The sequence below is a fragment of the Salvelinus sp. IW2-2015 genome, linkage group LG11, assembly GCF_002910315.2.
Source record: "Salvelinus sp. IW2-2015 linkage group LG11, ASM291031v2, whole genome shotgun sequence".
In the NCBI taxonomy this organism is placed as follows: domain Eukaryota; kingdom Metazoa; phylum Chordata; class Actinopteri; order Salmoniformes; family Salmonidae; genus Salvelinus; species Salvelinus sp. IW2-2015.
In genome coordinates, this window is record NC_036851.1 from 41,381,099 (window position 1) to 41,395,224 (window position 14,126).

The 14,126-nt window shown below is 40.7% G+C and overlaps 1 protein-coding gene across 1 annotated transcript; it reads right to left on the reverse strand.

The window, feature by feature from the left end:
• Positions 1 to 6,872, reverse strand: mlnl (motilin-like). The gene is made up of 5 exons (XM_070445489.1): positions 6,785 to 6,872; positions 5,908 to 6,038; positions 5,076 to 5,183; positions 4,808 to 4,916; positions 1 to 132 (listed from the first exon to the last, which is right to left on the reverse strand). The coding sequence occupies exons 2-5, from the start codon at positions 6,025 to 6,027 to the stop codon at positions 125 to 127; spliced, it is 345 nt and encodes a 114-aa protein (XP_070301590.1). The 5' UTR covers positions 6,028 to 6,038; positions 6,785 to 6,872; the 3' UTR covers positions 1 to 124.
• Between the last annotated feature and the right edge of the window lie 7,254 nt (positions 6,873 to 14,126).

Consider the following 14,126-nt stretch of genomic DNA (forward strand, 5'->3'; position numbering starts at 1 on the left):
TAATGTTGAAATGATTGTTTCCCTTTATTCATATCATTGACACCTAACAAACTATCTGTGCATGTATTCCTGGTCAATTATAGTATATTGGCACCTTTGATGTCTCCTGTGGTCTTCTGTATCCTCATTTGGCTGAGAGAGAGAAAGAGAAAAGGAGCGGAAAGAGAGAGAGAGAGAACGAGAGAGGGAGATAGTACAAACATGTAAGAGCCTCTCAACTTTAAGCACTGTATACCTGATTTGTGTATTTACCTGATTTTGTACCTGAAGTTTTTTCCAATATGGTACAACGTTTGAACATGCATTGCACAATATACATATACAGTTAAAGTCGGAAGTTTACATACACTTAGGTTGGAGACATTAAAACTYGTTTTTCAACCACTCCACAAATTTCTTGTTAACAAACTATAGTTTTGGCAAGTCGGTTAGGACATCTACTTTGTGCATGACACAAGTAATTTTCCAACAATTGTTTACAGACAGATTATTTCACTTAATTCACTGTATCACAATTTCAGTGGGTCAGAAGTTCACAGTTTACATGCACTAAGTTGACTGTGCCTTTAAACAGCTTAGAAAATTCCAGAAAATGATGTCATGGCTTTAGAAGCTGCTGATAGGCTAATTGACATAATTTGAGTCAATTGGAGGTGTACCTGTGGATGTATTTCAAGGCCTACCTTCAAACTCAGTGCCTCTTTGCTTGACATCATTTGAAAATCAAAAGAAACCAGCCAAGACCTCAGAAAAGAAATGTAGACCTCCACAAGTCTGGTTCATCCTTGGGAGCAATTTCCAAACGCCTGAAATTACCAACAACAGTACGCAAGTATAAACACCATGGGACCACGCAGCCGTCATACCACTCTGTCTCCTAGAGATGAACGTGCTTTGGTGCGAAAAGTGCAAACCAATCCCAGAACAACAGCAAAGGACCTTGTGAAGATGCTGGAGGAAACAGGTTCAAAAGTGTCTATATCCACAGTAAAACCTGAAAGGCCGCTCAGCAAGGAAGAAGCCACTGCTCCAAAACCGCCATAAAAAAGCCAGACTAAAGTTTGCAACTGCACATGGGGACAAAGATCGTACTTTTTGGAGAAATGTCCTCTAGTCTGATGAAACAAAAATAGAACTGTTTGGCCATAACGACCATCGTTATGTTTAGAGGAAAAAGGGGGAGGCTTGCATGCCAAAGAAGACCATCCCAACCGTGAAGCACGGGGGTGGCAGCATCATTTTGTGGGGGTGCTTTGCTGCAGGAGGGACTGGTGCACTTCACAAAATAGATGGCATAGTGAGGTTGGAAAATCATGTGGATATATTGAAGCAACATCAAGACATCAGTCAGGAAGTTAAAGCTTGGTCGCAAATGGGTCTTCCAAATGGACAATGACCCAAGCATACTTCCAAAGTTGTGGCAAAATGGCTTAAGGACAACAAAGTCAAGGTGTTGGAGTGGTTATCACAAAGCCCTGACCTCAATCCTATAGAAAATGTGTGGGCAGAACTGAAAAAGCTTGTGCAAGCAAGGAGGCCTACAAACCTGACTCAGTTACACCAGCTCTGTCAGAAGGAATGGGCCAAAATTCACCCAACTTATTGTGGGAAGCTTGTGGAAGACTACCCGAAACGTTTTACCCAAGTTAAACAATTTAAAGGCAATGCTGCCAAATACTAATTGAGTGTATGTAAACTTCTGACCCACTGGGAATGTGATGAAAGAAATATAAGCTGAAATAAATTCTCTCTGCTATTATTCTGACATTTCACATTCTTAAAATAAGTGGTGATCCTAACTGACCTAAGACAGAGAATTTTTACGAGGATTAAATGTCACGAATTGTGAAAAACTGAGTTTAAATGTAGTTGGCTAAGGTGTATGTAAACTTCCAACTTCAACTGTATATTAAAGGTAAAACAAAAAGTAATATTTAAAACATTTAACCTTGTCTAAACAAAGAAAGGGTGACGTTTCAGCTTTGTTTTTTGTTGTTGTACAGTTTTTTGGGGACTATTCCGTTGGTCTCACCAGGGAAATTAAGCACACCTCACTGGTCTGTATTTGAAATGCAGACCAGTCAGAAGATTTGACACACCTACTCATTCAAGGGGTTTTCTTTAGTTTTACTATTTTCTACATTGTAGAAAAATAGTGAAGACATCAAAACTATGAAATAACACACATGGAATCATGTAACCAAAAAAGGGTTAAACAAATCAAAATATATTTTATATTTGAGATTCTTCAAAGTAGCCACCCTTTGTCTTGATGTGAGCTTTGCACACTTTTGGCATTCTCTCAACCAGCTTCATGAGGTAGTCACCTGGAATGCATTTCAATTAACAGGTGTGCCTTGTTAAAAGTTAATTTGTGGAATGTCTTTCCTTAACTTCTTTCGGATCAGTGGGACGCTAGCGTCGACAACATCCGGTGAAATTGCAGAGCGCCAAATTCAAATTAAATTACTATAAATATTTAACTTTCATAAAATCACAAGTGCAATACATCAAAATAAAGCTTAACTTGTTGTTAATCCAGCCGCCGTGTCAGATTTCAAAAATAATTTACGGCGAAAGCATACCATGCGATTATCTGAGGAAAGCGCTCAGCACACAAAACATTACAAACAGTAACCAGCCAAGTAGAGGAGTAACAAAAGTCAGAAATAGCGATAAAATGAATCACTTACCTTTGATGATCTTCATATGGTTGCACTCACAAGACTCCCCGTTACCCAATAAATGTTTGTTTTGTTCGATAAAGTCCCTCTTTATATCCAAAAACCAAAATTTTGTTGGTGYGTTTTGTTCAGTAATCCATTGGAACAAAGCGCGGTCACAGCAGGCAGATGTAAAATCTAAAAAGTACAATAAAGGTCCGTAGAAACATGTCAAACAATGTTTATAATCAATCCTCAGGTTGTTTTTGTCATAAATAATTTACCATATTTCAACCGGACAATAGCTTCGTCAATAGAAAAGGAAAAACAAGAAAGGCGCGCTCCCGGTCATGCGCAGGACTCATGTCTGGAAATTTCCACTGCCCTCTCATTGAAAGTAGTGTTTCTCCCTCATTTTTCAGAGTAAAAGCCTGAAACAATGCCTAAAGACTGGCCACATGTAGTGGAAGCCATAGGGATTGTGAACTGGGTCATAAGTCTTTGTATGGTGGATAGGCTTTCAATGGAAAAACATTTCCTGGATGGATTTTCCTCAGGTTTTTGCCTGCCATATCAGTTCTGTTATACCCACAGACATTATTMTAACAGTTTTGGAAACTTTAGAGTGTTTTCTATCCAAATCTACCAATTGTATGCATATCCTATATTCTGTGCCTGAGTAGCAGGCAGTTTGCTTTGGACACGCTTTTCATCCAAAATTCCGAATGCTGTCCCCTATCCCAAAAAAGTTAATGCGTTTGAGCCAATCAGTTGTGTTGTGACAAGGTAGGGGTGGTATACAGAAGACAGCCCTATTTGGTAAAATACCAAGTACATATTATGGCAAGAACAGATCAAATAAGCAAAGAGAAATGACAGTCCATCATTACTTTGACTGACCTTCATGTCTTAATCTGGATAATGTAAAGAACTTTGAAAGTTTCTTCAAGTGCAGTCGCAAAAACCATCAAGCGCTATGATGAAACTGGCTCTCATAAGGACAGCYACAGGAAAGGAACACCAAGACTTACCTCTGCTGAAGAGGATAAGTTAATTAGAGTTACCAGCCTCAGAAATTGGCAATTAACTGCACCTCATATTGCAGCCCAAATAAATACTTCACAGAGTTCAAGTAATAGACACATCTCAACATCAACTGTTCAGAGGAGACTGTGTGAATCAGGCCTTCATGGTCAAATTGCTGCAAAGAAACTACTACCAAAGGACACCAATAAGAAGAAGAGACTTGCTTGGGCCAAGAAACACAAGTAATGGACATTAGACTGGTGGAAATCTGTCTTTTGGTCTGATGAGTACAAATTTGAGAATTTTGGTTCCAACCGCTGTGTCTTTGTGAGACGAAGAGTAGGTGAACGGATAATCTCAGCATTTGTGGTTCCCACCGTGAAGCATGGAGGTGTGATGGTGGGGGGTGCTTTGCTGGTGACACTGTTTGTGATATATTTAGAATTCAAGGCACACTTAACCAGCATGGCTACCACAGCAACGATACGCCATCCCATGTGGTTTGCGCTTAGTGGGACTATCATTTGTTTTTCAACGGGGCAATGACTCAACAAACCTCCAGGCTATGTAAGGGCTATTTGACCAAGGAGAGTGATGGAGTGCTGCATCAGATGACCTGGCCCCCACAATCACCCGACCTCAACCCAATTGAGATGGTTTGGGATGAGTTGGACCGCAGAGTGAAGGAAAAGCAGCCAACAAGTACTCAGCATACGTGGGAACTCCTTCAAGCATTCCAGGTAACTACCTCATGAAGCTGGTTGTAAGAATGTCAAGTGTGTGCAAAGCTGTCATCAAGGCAAAAGGTTAACCACCTTTTGCCTTGACAGCTTTGAATAATCTAAAATATATTTTGATTTGTTTAACACTTTTTTGGTTACTACATAATTCCATATGTGTCATTTAATAATTGTGATGTCTTCACTATTATTCTACAATGTAGAAAATATAAAAAATTAAGAAAAACCCTTGAATGAGTAGGTGTGTCTAAACTTTTGACTGGTACTTTATGCATTTGAACCAGGCTGTAAATGTCCCGTAATCACCCATGATGACAGACAGTTGTGGCTGTTATGTGCATCTAATTTCATGTGTTATATCTCTATGGTCATGGGTACCTTTCTTCTCTGCCTGATCCACCATTTCATGGATGATCTCTTCCAGCACGGGGGCCACATGCTCCAGCTGTTTGGCTGTCAGTCGAACACTTATCTCCACTGTCTTCCCCTGTCCACACACATTTATTAGACTTTTATAACACAAAATAGTCAACAACAAAAAACATTCACACATTGTGTGTGTGTGTGTGTGTGTGTGTGTGTGTGTGTGTGTGTGTGTGTGTGTGTGTGTGTGTGTGTGTGTGTGTGTGTGTGTGTGTATACTTACAGGAGTTCCACCATCGTCCTCAGGAAGCTGTTGGATGGTGACATCCTGAAACTGTCCATCCTCTGACCGAGGCTCCATGTCCTTCCTCTCCAACTTATCCTGTAGGGCCTAAACACATACACAAACATACGTATTTTAAAATAATGTGTCTGAATCAACTACTTCTATTGGAAGTATTTTAAAGCATTTTCAAATAATTTCTGGAAAAAGCCTACTGTTTGAAAACATTTTTAAATACTTATATCAAATACCAAATAGATATGGGTTCAAATTCATGGGAGTATTTATTAATATTGTGTATTTGAGTCTTTTTTATATATTCCAATATTCAACTACTTGTTTTCAAATCAAAAATATCAAAATACTTACTTTCAAATGTCTTTGAATACCCCAAATAATATTTGAACCCAGGTCTGACACAGATATAAAAATATTGTGTAGAACAGACATGCCTCAGCTTTAGAAATCATATCAGCTCTGGTCATGGCATTTTTATCTGCAAAATACAGTACAGTGCACCCTTCTTAACGTGACACTGGTATCTTCCCACTGGGCACAGACGTCAGTTCAACATTGTGTTTTGATTTACATTTGGTTGAGTTATCAACTAACATGAAATCAACAAAAAATGTCACCCTGTCATTGGTTTTAGGTTAGAAAAAAAGACTACATTCCCTGATGTTGATGACTTTTTGCAAATCCAATCCGTTTTCCACGTTGATTCAACGTCATCACATTGTTTGGTTGATTCAACCAGTTTTTTCCCAGTAGGTTGGCTGTTTTGTTTACCTCTGCCCCCCCCCCTTCCTGTGACTCACTTCACACTTCTCACCTTCATCTCCCTCATCTCTTTGGGGCTAAAGAAGGAGAAGTGTCCCTCTGCCCGTTCACCCAGCATGGCCACCAGACACACCAGCACCACACAGCCCGTCACCGCTCCACGCATGGTCATCCTGCGTAGTCCTGTCCAACACAAACATGTTTGTACGATGTTGTTTGACCATTAAAGAATAATGATGCTGACCAAGACAATTGACTTGTGTAATGTAAACATCATGTAATGAAAGTAAACTGATTGCACAGATGGCTGTTCACACAAACACTCAAGCACAAGCACGTACATATGCAGACAGGCACACAMAAAAAACACACACACGGTGAGTAAACTCCTTCCAGAAGTGGGATTATTATAATTTTTTACTTCTGTTACGCAACAAAAGTTCTCAACAGATCATATCTGTCCACACTCAACACATGTTTCTACACTTATGTCTTCATATCTATAGTTGGATACTGAACATGGTTCTATTTACATAGAAGAGCAAAGGCTAAGAGAAGAAAAGAGACGCTGCAGGGAAGTCTGCAAGCAGATTAGGATAAGAAGTGGAAAACAGACAATACACACTGAAAGATAGACTTACCAAGCAAAGATTGACAAATATACAGAGAGAGAGACAGATACAGAGACACAGAGACAGAGACAGAGAGAAATAAATACAGAAAGACAAACAGAAAATGAGACTGACAAATAGAGACAGAGACAGATAAAGACAGACAGAGAAAGAGAGACCAACAGAGAAAGAGAGACCAACAGAGAAAGAGAGACAGAGACAGACACAGAGACAGACACAGAGACAGACACAGAGACAGACACAGAGACAGACACAGAGACAGACAGATCCATATCGCCAACTTGTTGAACTACCCACTCAGTTTTCCTGTGTGAGTCCCTCCTGGTGATGATCTAACTGTCTGTGTCCTGTTGTTCTGTCACCCTGCTAGAGACCCTGCTCTTTATATGGATCCCCATCCTCATCCCTCGGTCTCTTTTACTGTCCCCTCTGACGTCTGCTCCTCAACAGATCTACCAGCCACTCTCCTCCAGCTCCCGGAAACACAGGCATGTCTTAATGGGAATGGGCTGCCTTTCTTCTTGAATCAAATCAAAGTGTATTTGTCACGTGTGCCGAATACAACAGGTGTAGACCTTACAGTGAAATGCTTACTTACAGGCTCTAACCAACAGTGCAACTTCTAAGTAAAAAAAGGCTTAGGTGAACAATAGGTAAGTAAAGAAATAAAAACAGTAAAAAGACAGTGAAAAAGAACAGTAGCAAAGGGGGTTACTGTGGGAAAAAAAGTAGAAAAGTAATCATATGTTTTTATAGGATTTATTATGTGTTTACAGTACTATTTCCCTTGTTATTGTCTTACTGCTAGATAATGTCAGAGCACAGACAATTCTGATTAAAGAGGACATTTTGAGAGAAAATTCTATGCCAAATGTACATGCTTTTTTTGAGTGTTTGTTTGTGTGTGCGCATGTAGGTGGGGGGGGGGGGGGGGGTTACTGCTTCAGTTATAGCCAATAATACATTCTCAGCTCTTCAGTAATATCCTGTCTACCGTGACGTTTATGACCTGGCATTGTAACACTCAGCTCCACACATGGCACCACATACATTCATTTCTTGGTAACAGGTTACCGTGGATGGCTTTTACCATACCTTTTCCTGCTGTAACACTTCACTTGTTTACTATTTAATCAATCATTCTTGCATGGTATTTTAGAAAAAACATTTTAGATATCCTTCATATGACGTGGACCTTGTCTAAATGGACCGTAAATGGACATAATAAATTCATAGAGATAAATGTAAAATGTGTTTAAAGTGACTGGTCTTTGTTGTAGGCTATCCTTTGCTTGTTCTGACAGTGTTGTAACTTTCTCTTTTTATTTGTATGCAATAAGCGTGATTGACTGAGCATGAGGAAACCTTTAATGTCTAGATTTGGCCAGTTACATTTTTTGTTGAGTGGTTAGGGACAGGTTGAAATTTACTGGGGGGAGGGATGGTCCAAAATAGGAGAGGGGTTGTCAAACTTTAAAATGTTTGCTTTGAGGAGAGTTGTGTTTTTTTATTGGGCACAGGGGAGGGTAGTGCCCAATAAAACAAAGGTTTKCTATTGTGTGGCTATTATTAAGCTTTAGCTAATGCAGGACTATGAAATGAAGGCAGTGCACCCTGGCGTTCCAACTGACTCCGACAGGTGAGGTGAAGAAGACTGTTTCAGGCCTACCAGAGTTAATCCTATAATCTACAAATATAATGCTTATCTTTATACAAAATATTCTGATCGAACATTAACACATTAGCCTCATTCTGTACGTCTGTATCTGTATAGCAAACGCAGTAGCCATCTGACATAAAGAAATTAATGTCGGTGTCATAGCACGCCACCAGCATATCTCTATCTCTCTGGGGTTAGGACTAAGCTTCTGTTCCTTATATACAGTTGAAGTTGAGGTCCGAAGTTTACATACACCTCAGCCAAATACATTTAAACTCGGTTTTTCACAATTCCTGACATTTAATCCTCGTAAAAATTCCCTGTCTTAGGTCAGTTAAGATCACCACTTTATTTTAAGAATGTGAAATGTCAGAATAATAGTAGAGAGAATGATTTATTTCAGCTTTTATTTCATCACATTCCCAGTGGGTCAGAAGTTTACATACACTCAATTAGTATTTGGTAGCATTGCCTTTCAATTGTTTAACTTGGGTCAAACGTTTCAGGGAGCCTTCCACAAGCTTCCCACAATAAGTTGGGTGAATTTTGCCCCATTCCTTCTGACAGAGCTGGTGTAACTGAGTCAGGTTTGTAGGCCTCCTTGCTCGCACACGCTTTTTCAGTTCTGTCCACCAATGTTCTATAGGATTGAGGTTAGGGCTTTGTGATGGCCACTCCAACACCTTGACTTTGTTGTCCTTAAGCTATTTTGTCACAACTTTGACAGTATGCTTGGGGTCATTGTCCATTTGGAACACCCACTTGTGACCAAGCTTTAACTTCCTGACTGATGTCTTGAGATGTTGCTTCAATATATCCACATAATTTCCATCCTCACTATGCCATCTATTTTGTGAAGTGCACAAGTCCCTCCTGCAGCAAAGCACCCCCACAACATGATGCTGCCACCTCCGTGCTTCACGGTTGGGATGGTGTTCTTCGTCATGCAAGCCTCCCCCTTTTTCCTCCAAACATAACGATGGTCATTATGGCCAAACAGTTCTATTTTTGTTTCATCAGACCAGAGGACATTTCTCCAAAGGTACGATCTTTGTCCCCATGTGCAGTTGCAAACCGTAGTCTGGCTTTTTTATGGTGGTTTTGGAGCAGTGGCTTCTTCCTTGCTGAGCGGCCTTTCAGGTTATGTCGATGTAGGACTCATTTTACTGTGGATATAGATACTTTTGTACCTGTTTCCTCCAGCATCTTCACAAGGTCCTTTGCTGTTGTTCTGGGATTGATTTGCACTTTTCGCACAAAAAAACGTTCATCTCTAGGAGACAGAACGCGTCTCCTTCCTGAGCGGTATGTCTGCTGCGTGGTCCCTTGGTGTTTATACTTGCGTACTATTGTTTATACAGATGAATGTGGTACCTTCAGGCGTTTGGAAATTGCTCCCAAGGATGAACCAGACTTGTGGAGGTCTACAATTTCTTTTCTGAGGTCTTGGCTGATTTCTTTTGATTTTCCCATGATGTCAAGCAAAGAGGCACTGAGTTTGAAGGTAGGCCTTGAAATACATCCACAGGTACACCTCTAATTGACTCAAATGATGCCAATTAGCCTATCAGAAGCATCTAAAGCCATGACATCATTTTCTGGAATTTTCCAAGCTGTTTAAAGGCACAGTCAACTTAGTGTATGTAAACCCACTGGACCCACTGGAATTGTGATACAGTGAATTATAAGTGAAATAATCTGTCTGTAAACAATTGTTGAAAAAATGACTTGTCATGCACAAATTAGATGTCCTAACCGAATTCTAATTTCAGTTTGTGAATCATTGTACCATCTAAACCGCTGTGAAATATCTTTTCAATAAGCAAAATATAGCATTTTCAGCTGTTTGAAGCTGGTGGACAAAACCTAAAGTAAAAGATGCTAAAATGGAACTTAAGAACGGGAAGCATTGAAATAACGCACATAAAACCCCTTCTTAGTCTTGCATTCAATGAGAATGATAGATCTATAAATCCCATTTCTATTTGAATTTGGTGGGGTCGCCCAAAAAAGTTACATATTGCAGCGTTAAATGTGTACAAATGTTACGTCCGTAGATGAGTCTCGGACACACCCCTCAGCACCACGTCATCTGCCCCCCCCCCCCCAAAAAAAATTAGGGGCTGCCTCTCGGGTTTCCGTCGTGTCCTCTCCTCCTGACCACGCTGCTTGGTCCGTTTGTGGTGGGATCTTCTGTTACGTCCGTTGATGAAATGAGGAGACCAAGGTGCAGCGTGGTAGGCGAACATCTTACTTTATTTTAAAATGAACACCAAAAACCAACAAAATACAAAACGAACGTAAAGTTCTGCAGGCTATACAGCAACTAACAAAATCAAGAAGATCCCACAACCTAAGGTGGGAAAAAAGGCTGCCTAAGTATGATCCCCAATCAGAGACAATGATAGACAGCTGCCTCTGATTGGGAACCATACCCGGCCAACAAAGAAATAGAAAAACTAGAATGCCCACCCAAATCACACCCTGACCTAACCAAAAAGATAAATAAAAAGGCTCTCTAAGGTCAGGGCGTGACAACAAAACAAGTACAAACTGTTTGTTAGGTGTTAAGCCTGTGTTAAAATATAATAAAGTGATTGTGTAGAATTGTGTTCGGGAAATAAAGACAGACATGGTTTTTAAAAGGTAGAGGTAATATTTAATTCAGTACAGAGATTTCTAGGCGGCTGTCACGATCGTCGTAACCTTGAATAGAGGACCAAGGCRCAGCGTGATAGAAAGACATCTTCTTTTTATTTAGAAGACGAACAAAAACAACCATGAAGCTATTCAAACAAATAGTGCTGACACTAAACACTACACATAGACAATTACCCACAAAAGCCTACTGCCTATGGCTGCCTTAAATATGGCTCCCAATCAGAGACAATGAATGACAGCTGTCTCTGATTGAGAACCATTCAGGCAACCATAGACTTACCTAGACACCTACACTCAACACAAACCCATACACTCTACCAAAACCCCCTATACCATACAACCACCCCAGACTAGACAACTATACACAAACATCCCCCCTGTCACACCCTGACCTAACCAAAATATTACAGAAAACAAAGATAACTAAGGCCAGGGCGTGACAGCGGCTTAACTTACCTTGTCCTGCGGATCAACATGCCCGGGGTAAATTGTGCCGAGAGACCAATTTTTTTGGACAGTCTATGTTTTAAAAACTATCATGTTTTCTATCTATTTTGATTATTTCTAGGGATACACATCATCTTGAAATATATTTAGATATCTTTGTTAGAAAAAATACTGTATTTCCCTTGACTGAGGGATTGCTCAATTTACCCCACTCTCCTCTACAATTGTATTTACCCTGTTACTACCCCCCTATATTCCCTCCCAAACAACCACTGTTCAGACAAGCTTGTGGCATGAATGGATCTTTAAGTCTGCTACATTGAGGTACTGAGGGTAGAAGAGCATGTCGTCAACCTCTGGTCTCAGATCAGTTCAACTGCTCTAATCCTAATCTTAACCAACATGGGATGAAAAGCAAAAAACCTTATATCCATGAGGGTTGAAAGATTCTGGCAACTTTCTCAGGTTTTTAAGAAATCCTGGTTGGAGAATTACGGAATTCCTGCTTATTCCCTCCTGATCCCGGGAATCTTCCACCCTGGAAAACTTGGAAACCTGGAGGTCTGGAAAACCTGGTAATTTTGGGAAAATAACCTGGGCACCAGGCAAGCTGAAACTATAACACCCAATCATATAGAGACACACACACACACACACACACACACAAACCCATACTCACTAAAACAACTGGTCCAGCTAGACTTGGGAGGAGCATGACCCTTAGACGAACAGAGGGTGAGCAGAGGAAACCAGCGATGACATCCATATAAATATACAATTGGTGAGTTATTGTTTTCTTACTTAAAAATTAAACATGTTGTTTTGAAATAACTTGACTCACTAGGCTATCCTTTGTCTTTGGAAATAAGTTGTGCGCATATACTAAAATGGGTTATTGGCCAAATACTATGAAGCACTGATCACTGATGTTGACATAATGTAGTAATACCTCAATTATGTAAAGTAGTAGTGCTCCAAACATCATAAAGTAGGAATTGTAAAGCTGTTATCTGTGATTTGAAAGACCAATTTGACCAACCTACTGACCGGTAGAATAGCAGCACTAGTTAACAAACTCTCTGTCAGGAAGGGATTTGAGCCATAGAAAACCTCAGTCACCAGGGTGGCAGTCGAAACTAGAACAGGAATAAGAAAACGTTGCATGACAACCTGAACATGACAAAACCAGAAATATTTAATTTCACCCTGGTATGTACCTCAGAGTTGTACCTCAGAGTTGGGGTCAATTCCATTTCAATTCAGGAAGTACAAGTACAATTCCATTTGAAATACTCTTCAATGCTTTTCAATAAGGAACATTTGGAATTGGGATTTGTTTTACTGTATGAATAAACTGGAATTTAAATGGAATTGGCCCCAACCCTGATGTACCCAAATCCTGGGGCATTCTTAGCATATAGGTTGTAGGGTGCACCCTGAGCATACAGTGCATTCGGAAAGTATTCAGACCCTATGACTTTTTCCACATTTTGTTACATTACAGCCTTATTCTAAAATGGAATAAATCATTTTTTTCTTCATTAATCTACACACAATGCGACATAATGACAAAGCAAAAACAGTTTTTTAGACAAAATAACCCAGGAAATATCAAATTTACATAAGTATTCAGACCCTTTACTCATTACTTTGTTGAAACACCTTTAGCAGCGATTACATCCTCGAGTTTTCTTGGGTAAGACACTACAAGCTTGTCACACCTATATTTGGGGAGTTTCTCCCAATCTTCTCTGCAGATCCTCTCAATCTCTGTCAGGTTGGATGGGGAGCGTCGCTGCACAACTATTTTCAGGTTTCTCCAGAGATGTTCGATCGGGTTCAAGTCCGGGCTCTGGCTGGGCCACTCAAGGACATTCAGAGACTTGTCCCGAAGCCACTACGGATTTGTCTTGGCTGTGTGCTTAGGGTCCTTGTCCTGTTGGAAGGTGAACCTTCGCCCCAGTCTGAGGTCCTGAGCGCTCTGGAGCAGATTTCCATCAAGGATCTCTCTGTACTTTGCTCTGTAAATCTTTCTCTCGATCCGGACTAGTCTCCCAGTCCCTGCCGCTGAAAAACATCACCACAGCATGATGCTGCCACCACCATGCTTCACCATAGGGATGGTGCCAGGTTTCCTCCAGATGTGATGCTTGGCATTAAGGCCAAAGAGTTGAATCTTGGTTTCATCAGACCAGAGAATTTTGTTTCTCATGGTCAGAGTCCTTTAGGTGCCTTTTGGCAAACTGCAAGCGGGCTGTCATGTGCCTTTTACTGAGGAGTGGCTTCCTTCTGGCCACTCTACCGTAAAGGCCTGATTGGTGGAGTGCTGCAGAGATGGTTGTCCTTCTGGAAAGTTCTCCCATCTCCACAGAGGAACTCTGGAGCTCTGTCAGAGTGACCATCGGGTTCTTGGTCACCTCCCTGACCAAGGCCCTTCTCCCCGATTGCTCAGTTTGGCCGGGCAGCTCTAGGAAGAGTCGTGGTGGTTTCAAACTTCTTCCATTTAAGAATGATGGAGGCCACTGTGTTCTTGGGGACCTTCAATGCTGCAGACATTTTTTGCTACCCTTCCCCAGATCTGTGCCTTGACACAATCCTGTCTCGGAGCTCTACGGACAATTTCTTCGACCTCATGGCTTGGTTGTTGCTCTGACATGCACTGTCAACTGTGGGACCTTATATAAACAGTTGTGTGCCTTTCCAAGTCATGTCCAATCAATTGAATTTACCACAGGTAGACACCAATCAAATTGTAGAAACATCTCAAGGATGATCAATGGAAACAGGATGCACCTGAGCTCCATTTCAAGTCTCATAGCAAAGSGTCTGAATATGTAAATAAGGGTAAAAAAWTTCTAAAAGACTGTTTTC

Excerpts from the sequence above, each read along its gene's own strand:
- mlnl (XM_070445489.1), bottom strand. The coding sequence starts at position 6,027 with ATGACCATGCGTGGAGCGGTGACGGGCTGTGTGGTGCTGGTGTGTCTG. Across the intron at positions 5,184-5,907 it reads AAGAGATGAGGGAGATGAAG|GCCCTACAGGATAAGTTGGA; the intron begins GTGAGAAGTGTG and ends GTATGTGTTTAG. Across the intron at positions 4,917-5,075 it reads AGGACGATGGTGGAACTCCT|GGGAAGACAGTGGAGATAAG; the intron begins GTAAGTATACAC and ends GTGTGTGGACAG.